The 14,279-nt window shown below is 45.4% G+C and overlaps 1 protein-coding gene across 1 annotated transcript in view; it reads left to right on the forward strand.

The window, feature by feature from the left end:
* The window catches only part of adamtsl3 (ADAMTS-like 3), a 605,457-nt gene that overhangs the window by 513,956 nt on the left and 77,222 nt on the right, over positions 1 to 14,279 (forward strand). The window contains exons 18-21 of the mRNA XM_078241545.1: positions 4,632 to 4,842; positions 6,720 to 6,899; positions 9,107 to 9,260; positions 12,775 to 13,891. Coding sequence (XP_078097671.1) covers positions 4,632 to 4,842; positions 6,720 to 6,899; positions 9,107 to 9,260; positions 12,775 to 13,891 — 1,662 coding nt within the window. The remainder of the gene's footprint in view (positions 1 to 4,631; positions 4,843 to 6,719; positions 6,900 to 9,106; positions 9,261 to 12,774; positions 13,892 to 14,279) is intronic.

A 14,279-nucleotide genomic window follows, 5' to 3' on the forward strand; every position in this document is an offset into this window, starting at 1 on the left:
GTCATTGACAGGTCAGGGAGAAGGGAGGTATCTCAGGTAAGCGGATGGGATTTTGGGGATCGGGGCTCAGAGGTCGGGAGAGTCAGAGGGAGGAAGGTTGTGGTGTGGGTTAGGTCGGGACTGTGTGGAGGGGGCGTCAGGCCTTGGGTCAGGTTAGACCTTGGGTAGGATCGGGGCAGGGGCAGTGTAGGGTTGGAGGGGTCAAGCCTCAGGTTGGGCCTGGCCAGGAGGGACTAAGGAGGTGTGCAGTGAGAAGATGGGAGGGGTGGCAAGGGTGGGGAGTGAACCGTGGGATGGGGAGTGATCCCTGGGGCTTCATTGGGGTTGATGAATCAATCAAGTGTCCTCTGAGGAGCTCAGCAGTTTGGTGGAGACCTTAGAATGGGGTGGGTGAGAGGAAGACTCCTGGGGGTTTGGGATGTCAGTCTGGGTTTGTACAACAGCTACCCAGTTCGAAGTTAGAAGTGGTTTTAGTCCTTCTAACTTTTCCCAGCTATCTATTGGTGTAACCCAGGTGGAACCATCCGAAGTTTGCGATTTAAACCGCATTTTCAGATAATTCCCAGAAGAGGGCAATCACCCAGGGGAGGTTTGCACTTCTGGGCAATTGCCATGCAAACCCTTAGCTGGGAAACTCTGAAGAGGATACCCCAGCGAATCTTTGGGGTAGCTCCTAATACGACGCTGGGGAGCCTGGGCCAGTATCTGCTCATTGTGACTTTGCTGCACTTGGGAGCTTGTTGGATGGAAATCAATGCAGCATTTCCTAAAACACATCTTTCAAAAAGTACTTCATTGGCTGTACTTGTGATGCAAGTTCTGAAAGGTGCTATCTAAATGTAAGTTTTCCAATGTTTCTTGATGAAGCAATGTTAGGAAGAGCAGGTCATTCAAAGGGAAATGAAATCCAACTCAATTAACATTAATGGAAATGATTAAATTGTCGCACTGCTTGATTTTGATTTGTTGGAGTCACCAATGACTATGTTTTCACTCAGAAATATATTTTTCACCAATTCACAAACAACACTTACCTCCAACATCATAAAAAAACAACTATTGAGTCTTCGGGCAGCAACACAAACATCGGAACAGCTCCTTACCTAAGGAAGAGAGGGAATGTAGTAAAGGTTCACCAAACTAATTCCTGGGTTGTCTTATAATAATAATAATGGTAGGACACTAGGAAGTTCTGTGGAACAAAGGGACCTTGTCCACAGATCTCTGAAAGCGGAAGGGCATGTTAGTAGGGTGGTGGAAAGCCCTATGAGACACTTGCCTTTATCAATCGAGGCATAGATTACAAGAGCAGGGAAGTCATGTTGGAGTTGTATAGAACTTTGGTGAGGCCACAGCTAGACTACTGTGTGAGTTCTGGTCGCCACATTATCAGAAAGATGTGATTGCACTGGAGAGGGTGCAGAGGAGATTCACCAGGATGCTGCCTGGGATGGAATATTTAAGTTATGAAGAGAGGTTGGATAGGCTAGGGTTGTTTTCATTGGAGCAGAGAAGACTGAAGGGCGGCCTGATTGAGGTGTACAAGATTATGAGGGACATGGACAGAGTGGATAAGGAGCAGCTGTTCCCCTTAGTTGAAGGGTCAGTCACGAAGGGACATAGGTTCAAGGTGAGGGGCAGGAGGTTGAGGGGGGATGTGAGGAAAAACGTTTTTACCCAGAGTGTGGTGACAGCTTGGAATGCGCTGCCTGGGAGGGTGGTGGAGGCGGGTTGCCTCACATCCTTTAAAAAGTATCTGGATGAGCACTTGGCACGCCATAACATTCAGGGCTATGGGCCAAGTGCTGGCAGATGGGAGATGGCAGGTGGGAGTTCAGGTGTTCCTAATGTGTCGGTGTGGCCTTGATGGTCTGAAGAGCCTCTTCTGTGCTGTATGCTTGTTCTGAGGAGAGATTGAGAAAACTGAATCTGTATTCTCGAGAGTTTCGAAGACTGAGAGGTGATTTTATTGAAACATACCAAATTCTTACAGGTTTTGACAGGGTAGATGCAGGAAAGATGTTTCCCATGGTTGGGGGGGGTGGCGTGGGGGTGAGAGGGGTCCAGAACAGGGGTCTCAGTCTCAGAATAAGAGGTAGGCCACTTGGGACTGAGATTTAGAGGAATTTCTTCAGTCAGAGAGTGATGAATCTTGGGAATTCTCTACCTGAGAGGGCTGTGGAGACTCAGTCATAGAATCATAGAATCCTACCGTGCAGAAGGGGGCCATTTGGCACAATCCCACCCAGGCCCTATCCCCATAACCCCATGCATTTACCTTAGCGAGTCTCCCTGACACTAAGGGGCAATTAAGTATGACCAATCCATCTAACCCACACATCTTTGGAGTGTGAGAGGAAACCGGAGGAAACCCACGCAGACACGGGGAGTATGGATTCATGGATTCATGAAGGGAAAGTCGTGTTTGACGAATCTACTGGACTTTTATGAAGATGTCACTAGTGCGGTTGACAGAGGGGAACCGGTGGATGTGGTGTTTTTAGATTTCCAGAAGGCGTTCGATAAGGTGCCTCACAAAAGGTTGCTGCAGAAGATTGGGGTACACGGAGTTAGGGGTAAGGTGTTGGCGTGGATTGGAGATTGGCTATCTAACAGGAAGCAGAGAGTTGGGATAAATGGGTGCTTTTCTGGTTGGCAGTTGGTGACCAGTGGCGTGCCGCAGGGATCGGTGCTGGGGCCTCAATTGTTTACCATTTACATAGATGATCTGGAGGAGGGGACTGAATCTAGGGTATTCAAGTTTGCTGATGACACGAAGGTGAGTGGGAAAGCGAATTGCGTGGAGGACGCGGAAAGTCTGCAGAGAGATTTGGATAGGCTGAGCGAGTGGGCGAGGATCTGGCAGATGGAATATAACATTAGCAAATGTGAGGTTATCCACTTTGGAAGAAATAATAGTAAATTGGAATATTATTTAAATGGAGAAAAATTACATTGTGCGACTGTGCAGAGGGACCTGGGGGTCCTTGTGCACGAATCGCAAAAACTCAGTCTGCAGGTGCAGCAGGTGATCAAGAAGATGAATGGAATGTTGGCCTTTATCGCGAGGGGGATAGAATATAAAAGCAGGGAGGTCTTGCTGCAACTGTACAAGGCACTGGTGAGGCCGCAACTGGAGTACTGTGTGCAGTTTTGGTCCCCTTATTTGCGAAAGGATATATTGGCCTTGGGGGGAGTGCAGAGAAGGTTCATCAAGTTGATACCGGAGATGAGGGGTGTAGTTTATGAGGAGAGATTAAACAGATTGGGTCTGTACTCGTTGGAGTTTAGAAGGATGAGGGGTGATCTTATAGAGACATATAAGATAATGAAGGGGCTGGATAGGGTAGAGGTGGAGAGATTCTTTCCACTTAGAAGGGAAACCAGAACTAGAGGGCACAGCCTCAAAATAAGGGGGGGCCGGTTCAGAACAGAGTTGAGGGGGAACTTCTTCTCTCAGAGGGTAGTGAATCTCTGGAATTCTCTGCCCATTGAAGTGGGCTTCCTCGTTGAATATGTTTAAATCACGGGTAGATAGTTTTCTGATCGATAAGGGAATTAGGGGTTATGGGGAGCAGGCGGGTAAGTGGAACTGATTCGCTTCAGATCAGCCATGATCTTGTTGAATGGCGGGGCAGGCTCGAAGGGCCAGATGGCCTACTCCTGCTCCTATTTCTTATGTTCTTATGAGCTAACTCCACACAGACAGTGGCCCAAGCCGGGAATCAAACCTGGGTTCAATTATGGAGCTGCGAGGCAGCAGTGCTAACCACTGTGCCACTGTGCCGCCCACAGTCATTGCACATGTTTAAAGCAGGGGTCAATAGATTTCTGGATCCCAATGATATTAAGGAATATGGGAAAGTGCAGGAAGGCTGGTGTTGAGGTAGAAGATCGACCATGATCTAGTTAAATGGCAGAGCAGGCTCGAGGAGCCAAGTGATCCACTCCTATGTTCCATTCCTCTGAGTAATTCCCCTCATTAGCTAAACAGAATATCAATTTGGATTTTTGAACCAAAATATAAAGATTTACTCGAATTAAAAAGCCTGATTATAGTGACTCTGGAAAGTTAGTTCTTGCAAAGCTAAAATCTGACATTTTATTTTGGCTTCAGTTATATTTTGATGTTCCGGTCTCAGAATAGTCTGTCTCTTGTGGGATAACGTTTTACAAAAGTCTATTGAGAACAATTGCCAGCAGTTCAGAAGTCAAGATATCGCCCCTTTTCCATTAATGTCTTAGAACAATGCTGAGTTCCTCCTCAGCACAGCTGCGACAGCTTAGAACAGGGACAAGGGAATTTTTTCAAAACAGGAATTCAGGATCTGAGTTCCTCTTCCGTGATTTAATCTGAGATCCAAAGTGATCTTTTTTTAACTGGCTGAGTTTGAACTCAGGCCCCCAGTTAGCCATGGTTACAGACTGTTGGCCAAGGAGCACCACCCAGATTTTCATTTTGTTCCCGGACTGTAGCTGATTAGAGCTTCCATCAACAACCCATTAAAGTAAACCAGAGTTTAATTAAACCTGCATCAACTAAGATTCATGCTGTGGTATTGTATTCCAAATAATGTCCCTTCCAACTGTCTCCAGCTCCTTAATCTGTCATTCTTTTTTCACTCCATCAGATGGGCCACAAGATCATGGAGACCGTGCAGTGCTACTTGTGGAGTTGGCATACAGACACGAGATGTTTACTGTAAACGCCCAGTGGCCCACGTTGTTGAGGAGTCCGTCAAGGTTGCTGACGAGGAGTGTTCGGATCCGAAACCCCCCGAGTTACAGGCCTGCAACCAAATTGACTGCCCTCCTTCATGGCATGAGGGAGAATGGCAACCGGTAGGTGATATCCCATCAAGTTGCCAAGAATAGACTGTTGTCGCCATAATCTTGCTCCTTCGGACCCTGCCAAGATTTAAATACTTGGTTTCTCCATGGACCAATGCAGATTTATTGACAGTATTTCACACAATCTGCATGCATTCTAAAGGAAGTACTAAACTAAGATTATTGTAACCCTGGTGACACATGGGGCCGGATTCTGCAACCTCGCTCGCAGCTGGGATTCTCCCGTCCCGCTGCAGTGAACGAAGATTTGGCTGAGCGCCAAATTCTCCATTCTCGCTGGCAGTAGCAGTGGGGCATGAACGGGGTGAGTTGGGGGCCTGACTGGATCAGATTCACCACTGGTTTTGCACCACGTTGGAATTAACAGAGAGTAACATTGGGCAGGGTGTACAGAGCAGCATTCTACCTGATCCTGTGGTGTATCCCACCCAGTGAGTTAGGTTAAGTAACCCTCCCTGTCGTCTCAGCCTGCAGAACGAGTCCATTTACACAAGATGGTTTGCAGTCAGATCAAGTTGATTTGGGCTGAATGCAGGATCTTCGAATGAAGCAATCAGCTCTGCTGGAACCAAGTACACTTGCCAGACGCTATCAGGTTGCCAATGCAGCGCTTTTCTTCTGGGAAGGAATGGCTGGGGATTTGGTTCAGACTGTTTACACCAGTCTGATTCAAATTGCACTGGTTCACAGCCAGCAGCAGGAGGTGATAGTTACTCGAAACTAATCTAGGAGTAAATAACTCCACTGCCTTTGCACTGAGCACGCTGACGTGAAGCAGCTGCAGGTTTAGAATGGACATGAGTTTGAAACTGAATCAGAAAAACAAAAACCTGAATCTGAGATAGCATTTCAAAAAGAGAAGCGTCGCCCTGAAAGACAGTGAGCATGGAAATTCCAAAGTGACCCGGAGAGAATGTTATGATGTGAAATGATGTCAAGAAACAAAGCGTTTGAAGCAATCCCAGGGTTCTTTATGCTCAGCACACCATAGGCTACACTATAGTTCATCGAATCTCTACAGTGCAGAGGGAGGCCATTCGGCCCATCGAGTCTGCACCGACCACAATCCCACCCAGGTCCTATCCCTGTAACTCCACATACTAACTCTCTAATCCCTCTAATTTACGCATCCCGGGACACTAAGGGGCAATTTAGCATGGCCAATTCACCTAACCCGCACACCTTTGGAGTGTGGGAGGAAACCGGAGCACCCGGAGGAAAATCACGCAGACACGAGGAGAATGTGGCAAACTCCACACAGACAGTGACCCAAGCCAGGAATCGAACCTGGGTGCCTGGCTCTGTGGGGCAGCAGTGCTAACCGCTGTGCCACCGTGCCGTCCCTTGTTGAAGAAATTATGTAACATGCCATACTGCCATTGGCAGATTTTTTCAGAATCTTTTGTGTGAGGTGCACTCGAATAGTGTAGCGGACATTTCATGAAATATTTAGTCTGAATGGAGACCACATATTGAGGCCATTTGGAAACCCTTTTCCAGGCTAGAAGTAGAGTTGTCTTCAATGTCAGAATTTGGTGGGCAGATTGTAGTTTTTAAATAACACTGAGACTGTTAAATCGAATGTTGAAAGATACTCCATTCCTTTTGTTTAATATATTGATCTTTATATATTGGCTGGAACTTTCTGGCCATTCACGCCCCACCGCCGCTGTAAGCGAGGACGGAGAATTTGGCGCTCAGCCACATCTCTGTTCACTGCTGCGGGACTGGAGAATCCCGCTGGCGTGAACGGCCGGAAAATTCCACCCACGCTCTTTAAGGTTCCTAACATAGAGCAAGCAAATTCGGAAATGTTAATGTACCCCTGCTGACAAGTTAATGTTCTCTTGTGACATCTCTCATTGCAGTGCTCACGAACATGTGGAAGAGGAGTACAATCTCGCAAAGTCACATGCAAACAGCTTCTGACCGATGGTAGTTTTCTCAGCCTTGCTGATGAGCTTTGCCTCGATCACAAGCCCCAGATGCAGCAGGCTTGTGCCAATACCGATTGCCCACCACACCTGGCATTAGGGAAGTGGTCCAAGGTAAACAGGTTTGGAATGACTCAACAAAGAACGAAATTGATGCCTGATTATTGTGCCTCTGTGTATACATGCTTTTTAGGGACCTGGGTTTGATTGCCGGCTTGGGTCACTGTCTGTGCGGAGTCTGCACGTTCTCCCCGTGTCTGCATGGGTTTCCTCCGGGTGCTCCAATTTCATCCCACAGTCCAAAAGATGTGCTAGGTACATTGGCTATGCTAAGTTCTCCCTCAGTGTACCCGAACAGGCGCCGGAGTGTGGCAACTAGGGGATTTTCACAGTAACTTCATTGCAGTGTTAATGTAAGCCGACTTGTGACACTGATAAATAAACTTTAACTTCAAGACTTTTTTATTTGACATGTGGATTATGTACAGGCTTGCACCTTTTGCAAAGTTCATCATCTTTATGTCTTGCTGAATCCTTCGACAAAAAAGCTGAGTACTCTCGTATTCTGCTTACAATATCTAACAATTTTTTGGTTCAGTAATCATACAACCCCATTGGCATTGACCTGGGCTGTAGAAAGAAAGCATTCTGCTGGTACCTGTTGAAATAGTGTATCCATTAGATGTCTTAACCAGTAATATTAACAAGGCAAAAGATGATAACAAAGAACAAAGAAAAATACAGCACAGGAACAGGCCCTTCGGCCCTCCAACCCCCTGCCGAAAAGACACCCCACCGGCGCTCCGTCAGCCAAACTTCACAGCTCTCTGTTGGGGAATTGAACCCCAGTCTCCTGCATGACAGGCGGGGACACTAACCATTACACTAGTGAGGAACTGCCACAGGTGCCACACTGTGGGTTTTGAACCAACTCGACGCAGATTTATTAACAAGGTGTTACCTGATTGAAATCCAAACATGGAAGAGAGATAAAAACCCACGAATATCTCTGGTGGTGTCACAGCACGTCATGTGACTAATCACACACAGATGCGTTGCGTTACAATACACAGCAGACAGTAAGCTCGATTATATCACACAGGAAGGGAAGCAAAAAGAGTTGCCATGCAGTACAAGGATGTTTATTGGAGGTGATTGAATTATGGTCAAAGAATAGGGGTCGGAATTATCCGGCTGTTCACACCGGTGGGATTCTCCAGTCCCGCTGGCAGCGCACCCTTGCCTGTGGGGTTTCCCGCAATGGGAATTCCTATTGACAGCGGCAGGGCCAGAAAATTCCGCCGCTAGCAAACACTGCGCCACCTCCCTCCGGCGGAAAACGTGCGGCTGAGGTGTCGGAGGATCCCACCCAAAATGCTTGAGGCATTTGAAAGTAGAATGTGATACAGACAAGTTGGTTGTTTCGGGAAGCGTTGCAGAGAGCAGGGCCATGATGACTTGAAGGTTGTCTCAGTGAGGGAGAAACAGTGGGGAAGCCGGAGATGGATGACCAGAGAAGGACCTGTTGGAGGGATCACAAGAAAATACATTGGCCGCTATTCTCCGGTTTCGTATGCCCTGCCAGTGCTTCCAGCGAGAATGGAGAATTTAGCGTTCAGCCAAATCTCCATTCACTGCAGCGGGACCGGAGAATCCCAGCCGCGGGCGAGATTGGAGAATTCCGACTATGGTAACATGACTCGGGTGAGAGGAAAGCTGATGTGAACTGAGGCTGTGACAACAAGACAAATAATCTCATCATTGGGATGCAAGAATCGGTGCACTCCTCTCACAAGTTCAGCAATTTAAAATAATGATAATGTACGGTATGATGATGATTGGGCAGCATGGTGGCACAGTGGTTAGCACTGCTGCCTCACAGCACCAGGGACCCAGATTCGATTCTGGCCTCGGGTCACTGCCTGTGTGGAGTTTGCACATTCTCCCCATGTCAGTGTGGGTTTCCTCCGGGTGCTCCGGTTTCCTTCCACGGTCCGAAAGATGTGTGGGTTCGGTGGATTGGCCATGCTAAATTGCCCCTTATTATCAGGGGGACTAGCTGGGGTAAATGCATGGGATGATAGGGATAGGGCTTGGGTGGGATTGTGGTCGGTGCAGATTTGATGGGCCGAATGGCCTCCTTCTGCACTGTAGGACTCTATGATTCTACATATCTATTTCAGCTGAACGAACCCTTCATATATAAATTTAACTCAGTTTTAATTGTGTGTAATTTGAGTATTCTTCCCATGATTTCTGGCAGTGAAAATTTAGATGAATGATAGCTTAGAAATAATTTTTATGTTGTCATTTCTTTCCAGTGCTCTGTAAGCTGTGACGAAGGTACCCAGAGCAGAGAATGGGTCTGTCAGAAACTCACAACAGCTGGCCGGTTGGTCCCAGTAAATCGCGATCTCTGCAATGTCCTCGCCAAACCATCCGTAATCCAGGCCTGCAGAATGCCTACCTGTAAAAGTAAGTCCACTCAACACCCAGAATCATTTTACACCCAAATTAACACCTTGTGCTACTTGTAGACAAAATACAAAAGAACAAAGAAAATTACAGCACGAAAACAGGCCCTTCGGCCTCCACTGACCATGCTGCCCATCTGAACCCCCTATCCTTCGGGGGATCGTATCCTTCTATTCCCATTCTATTCATGTATTTATCCAGATGTCCCTTAAGAGTCACTATCGTATCTGCTTCCACTACCTCACCCCCCAGCAGCGAGTTCCAGGCACCCACCACCCTCTGTGTTTTTAAAAAAACTTGCTTCGTACAATGACAAATAAATGTAACAGCAGAAATAACTGATATTGCAACTAGCCCACTGTAAGGTGCGAGGATTTCTAGGCCCGGCTGACTGATGTTTCTCTGGGAAGCAGAGTGTTTCGAGCTTGATATATTCCTACAGAAGGATGGATTTGTTTCACAGACTCCCTCATTTGTTCGTTATAAGAATCATATGCAGATGTTAAAACGTTCACATTTATGAAAATGTTTTTTTCATTAAGTAAAACAGATTTGTGTTGCTTGACAATTATTTTCCTGGCAAATCACCAGTGTTCAAATGCCAAACGTCTGCAAGCTCCAACTCTTGAAGCAGGTCCAATAGATTTTAAGAGCTATTGCTTACATTTTAAAGGAAATACGTGAATAACTAAACGTGCGTAGATTCCAGACGTACACATTTGATACTTTCCAAGTTGTTCATGTATCTTGTGTTTATCAAGGTGACCTTTCTCAGTCCTGGGAAACACATTACTATCTTTCCTTTCCAGCCACCACAGTGCATTGTCAAGTCAGGTTTAATAGAGACTCTGTCCACGTTAGAATTTCCACTGCATCTTTTGCCATGCTCTCAGTTTAGAAATCTTAGAAATCTTAGAAACCCTACAGCACAGAAAGAGGCCATTCGGCCCATTGAGTCTGCACCGACCACAATCCCCACCCAGGCCCTACCCCCATATCCCTACATATTTACCCACTCATCCCTCTAACCAACGCATCCCTGCACACTTAAGGGCAATTTTAGCATGGCCAATCAAACTAACCCGCACATTTTTGGACTGTGGGAGGAAACCGGAGCACCCGGAGGAAACCCACACAGACACGAGGAGAATGTGCAAACTCCACACAGTGACCCAAGCCGGGAATTGAACCCAGGTCCCTGGAGCTGTGAAGCAGCAGTGCTAACCACTGTGCTACCGTGCCGCCCATAGATTGAGGGAATCTAACCTACAGATATTCTTTGACAAAAAGCAAGATGCTCTCACATGCTCTTTTTACCCTGAAGCCAGCAAAACAGAGGGATGATTTTATATGTTTTGTTTACCTAATGAAATTAATTGCCTCGAGACAGGCAATTGAGAAGCTGATGTATTTAATGCTCGATAGGCTAATACTGTGCTCCCATCTCAGAGAATCAGGACTGTTCTGACAGAGCTCTGACAAAGGGTCATCCAGACTTGAAGTGTTGGCTCTATTCCCTCCCCACAGATGCTGTCAACCTTGCTGAGTTTTTCCAGCATTTTCTGTTTTTGTTTCAGATTCCAGCATTTGATTTGATTTATTATTGTCCCATGTATTAACATACAGTGAAAAGTATTGTTTCTTGCGCACTATACAGACAAAACATACCGTTCACAGAGAAGGAAACAAGAGAGTGCAGAATGTAGTGTTACAGTCATAGTTAGGGTGTAGAGAAAGATCAACTTAATGCAAGGTAAGTCCATTCAAAAGTCTGACGGCAGCAGGGAAGAAGCTGTTCTTGAGTCGATTGGTACGTGACCTCAGACTTTTGTATCTTTTTCCCGAAGGAAGAAGGTGGAAGAGAGAATGTCCGGGGGGCATGGGATCCTTAATTATGTTGGCTGCTTTGCCGAGGCAGCAGGAAGTGTAGACAGAGTCAATGGATGGGAGGCTGGTTTGCGTAATGGATTGGGCTACATTCACAACCTTTTGTAGTTTTGTAGCATCCGCAGTAGGTTGCCTTTATCAGGACTATTGTGTTTGGTCCTCTCGCCAGCTCACTTTCCCCGCAGAGTGTCTCTTCCCAGGAGAAGGGAATGGGTGAATTTTCCATCCAACACATCTCCTTTTCCTGTTTTTATTTCCCCTCCTTTTTATGGCTTCCAGGGATGAAAATGTGGTCAGGTAATCTGCGAGCAACTTTTCACAGACTCCACACTGTTGATCATTTCAAAGGTGCCACAGAATTGTAGATGGGCAATAAATGTTGGCCAGACAGTGACGTCCATTTCTCACAATTGAATAAAAAACATCAACCCACTGTAGCTAGCACAAGGATCATTTATGCCACATAAATTGAACTAAATGTTTTGGGAAAGGGTGGAAGAATGAGATCTCTTGATAAAATTCACCCATTCTCCTCTCCTGGGAAGAGATGCTTGGATGGAAAGTGAGTTGGAGAGAGGGCCAAACACAATAGTACTAATTCTCTGAAATGAAAGCACAGTTAATGCAGCCAGCATTAACTACATCAGCTTCTGAATGGACATGCCAGTCTCAAGGCAATTAATTTTATTAGAAATATAGAAACTAGAAGCAGGAGTAGGCCATTTGGCCCTTCAAGCCTGCTTCACCATTCATTTGATCATGGCTGATCATCAAATTCAATATCCTGATTCCCCTCTTCCTCTCATATCCCTTGATCTCTTTAGCCCCAAGATTTTCTTCTTGAAATCACTCACTATTTTGGCCTCATCTACTTTCTGTGGTAGTGAATTCCACACATTCACCACTCTCTGGTTGAAGAAATTTCTCCTCACAGTTTTATTTATTTTTTTATTCATTTGTGGGACATGGGCATCACTGGCATTTGTTGCCCATCCCTAGTTGCTGGAGGGCAGTTGAGAGTCAACCACGTTGCTGTGGCTCTGGAATCACATGTAGGCCGACCGGGTAAGGACGGCAGATTTCGTTCCCTGAAGAACATTAGAGAACCAGATGAGTTTTTCTGACAATCAACAATAGTTTTCATGGTCATCAGTAGATTCTTAATTCCAGATATTCTTTACTGATTTCAAATTCCACCATCTGCTGTGGCGGGATTTGAACCCAGGTCAGAACATTAGCTGAGTTTCTGGATTAATAGTCTAACAATAATACCACTAGGCCATCGCCTCCCCTTAAAGGTCCTAAAAGGTTTACTCCTTATCCTCAAACTATGACTCCTAGTTCTGGACTCCCCCACCATTGGGAACATTCTTTCTGAATCTACCCTGTCTAACCCTGTTAGAATTTTATAGGTTTCTATGAGATTCCCCTCTCACTTTTCCAAACTCCAATGAATACAATCCTGACTTAGTCTCTCCTCATATGACAAAACGTACAATACTAAAAATATATCTTCAATTTTTGCCATTCTTCTTTAAAAGATACATATTCTTTATGACAAGTTACTTAAATATGCTGCTTCATATTCTGGAGTCCTTTGTTAATGTTTATTTGTGTACATTTTTAGAGTTTGCAAAGAAAGCAAAACCAAAAGTTCCACAAAAGCAAGCTACTCGTGACCCTCAGATTCTCAGTGTCCACCGAGTCTACATTCAAACCAGACAAGAGAAACGCATTCACTTTAGCATTGGTGGTCGGGCGTATTTACTCCCAAAGACCTCCATTGTGATTAGATGCCCCGTGAGAAGATTCCAGAAATCATTGATCAGATGGGAGAAAGATGGACACCGTCTACAAAATACAAAACAGGTTGGAATCACTAAATCGGGATCCCTGAAGATTCATAGCCTGGAGGCGAGGGATATCGGCGTGTACAGTTGCATTGCGGGTCCTACTCGAGACACCTTTGTCCTCAAACTGATCGGCAATGATAATAGATTAGTTGAGCCACCCTCTTTCATCAGAGCAAAAACGAGACAAAATATTGGACCGGAGAAGGTGAGTCACAATGAATCCAACAGGCTAGAGGAGAAATGGGCTCAAATGAGCAAGATGTGGCAAAGTTGGAGCAAAAAGAATGAATTCTATGTGGATGATAGCCAAACTGCTGATCACGTTTTCCTGCGCCTACTTGGAAATCATTTGGTTTCAAAGGCAAAGACTAATTTTGCTGAGCTGTATGGTTCTCAAGAGCTTTATGATAAACATCTTGAAAGCTCTAGTTTCCAAGGAGCTTATAGTATGGATACTATGCAGTTTGAAGAAATCTTACGGAATATAAGTCTCTGGATCGAGTCTGGGGAGCTACCTGAAGACTTTGCTTCCCAGCTGATGTATCAATTAGCAGCGGAAGTGTCTAGACCGCAACCGACTCTAGAGAAATGGAAGGCACCACTTGATGATAACGCAACCAACTCAAAATTGTTAGACAAAGCTCCCAACACATCAGAAACTTCTTTCCATAAAGATACATATCAACAGACGGAGAAACAAAAACCTCCAATTATTTTGCGAAAGAAACAAGCTCCTGTGCTGCCTCAGAGAAATGTCAGTGTAACAATTGGAGCACTGGCATATCTGACGGATAATACCGACCGTGTGACACTAGTTTGTGAAGCTGCTGGAATCCCTGAACCAGAAGTAACTTGGACAAAGGACGGTGCGCCAGTGAAATTTAATGAAAGGTATGGCAAGCGAATGTCTATTAATATCAGTGAGAGCTTTATTTCAACAGGTGAACTTGTGTTAATGTAACATTTTCTAATGCGTTCATCTTGTGCATCAGTGATTTTGCACACTATTGTACAAACCAAATGTGCAGAGGCAGAGCTGTTAGTCAGAGGCCATTTGTTGGAACAAGTCCTAAACTCCATGGCTTTCATTGTAAGACCTACAGAGCTTTTCTAATAGACAAAAACGTGCCTTTTTTAGTTGATGGAGGTCACATATATAATCAGAATGTTATTTAAATGTGGCTCTATAATGTAAATGTTGAGAGAGATAGTTCAGTAATTGATATTGCGAATTTTGTCGTAAGTTGTACTCTCCATCTATGAATTTCAGTGAACAATG

The sequence above is a fragment of the Mustelus asterias genome, chromosome 24 (assembly GCF_964213995.1).
Source record: "Mustelus asterias chromosome 24, sMusAst1.hap1.1, whole genome shotgun sequence".
Classification (NCBI taxonomy): domain Eukaryota; kingdom Metazoa; phylum Chordata; class Chondrichthyes; order Carcharhiniformes; family Triakidae; genus Mustelus; species Mustelus asterias.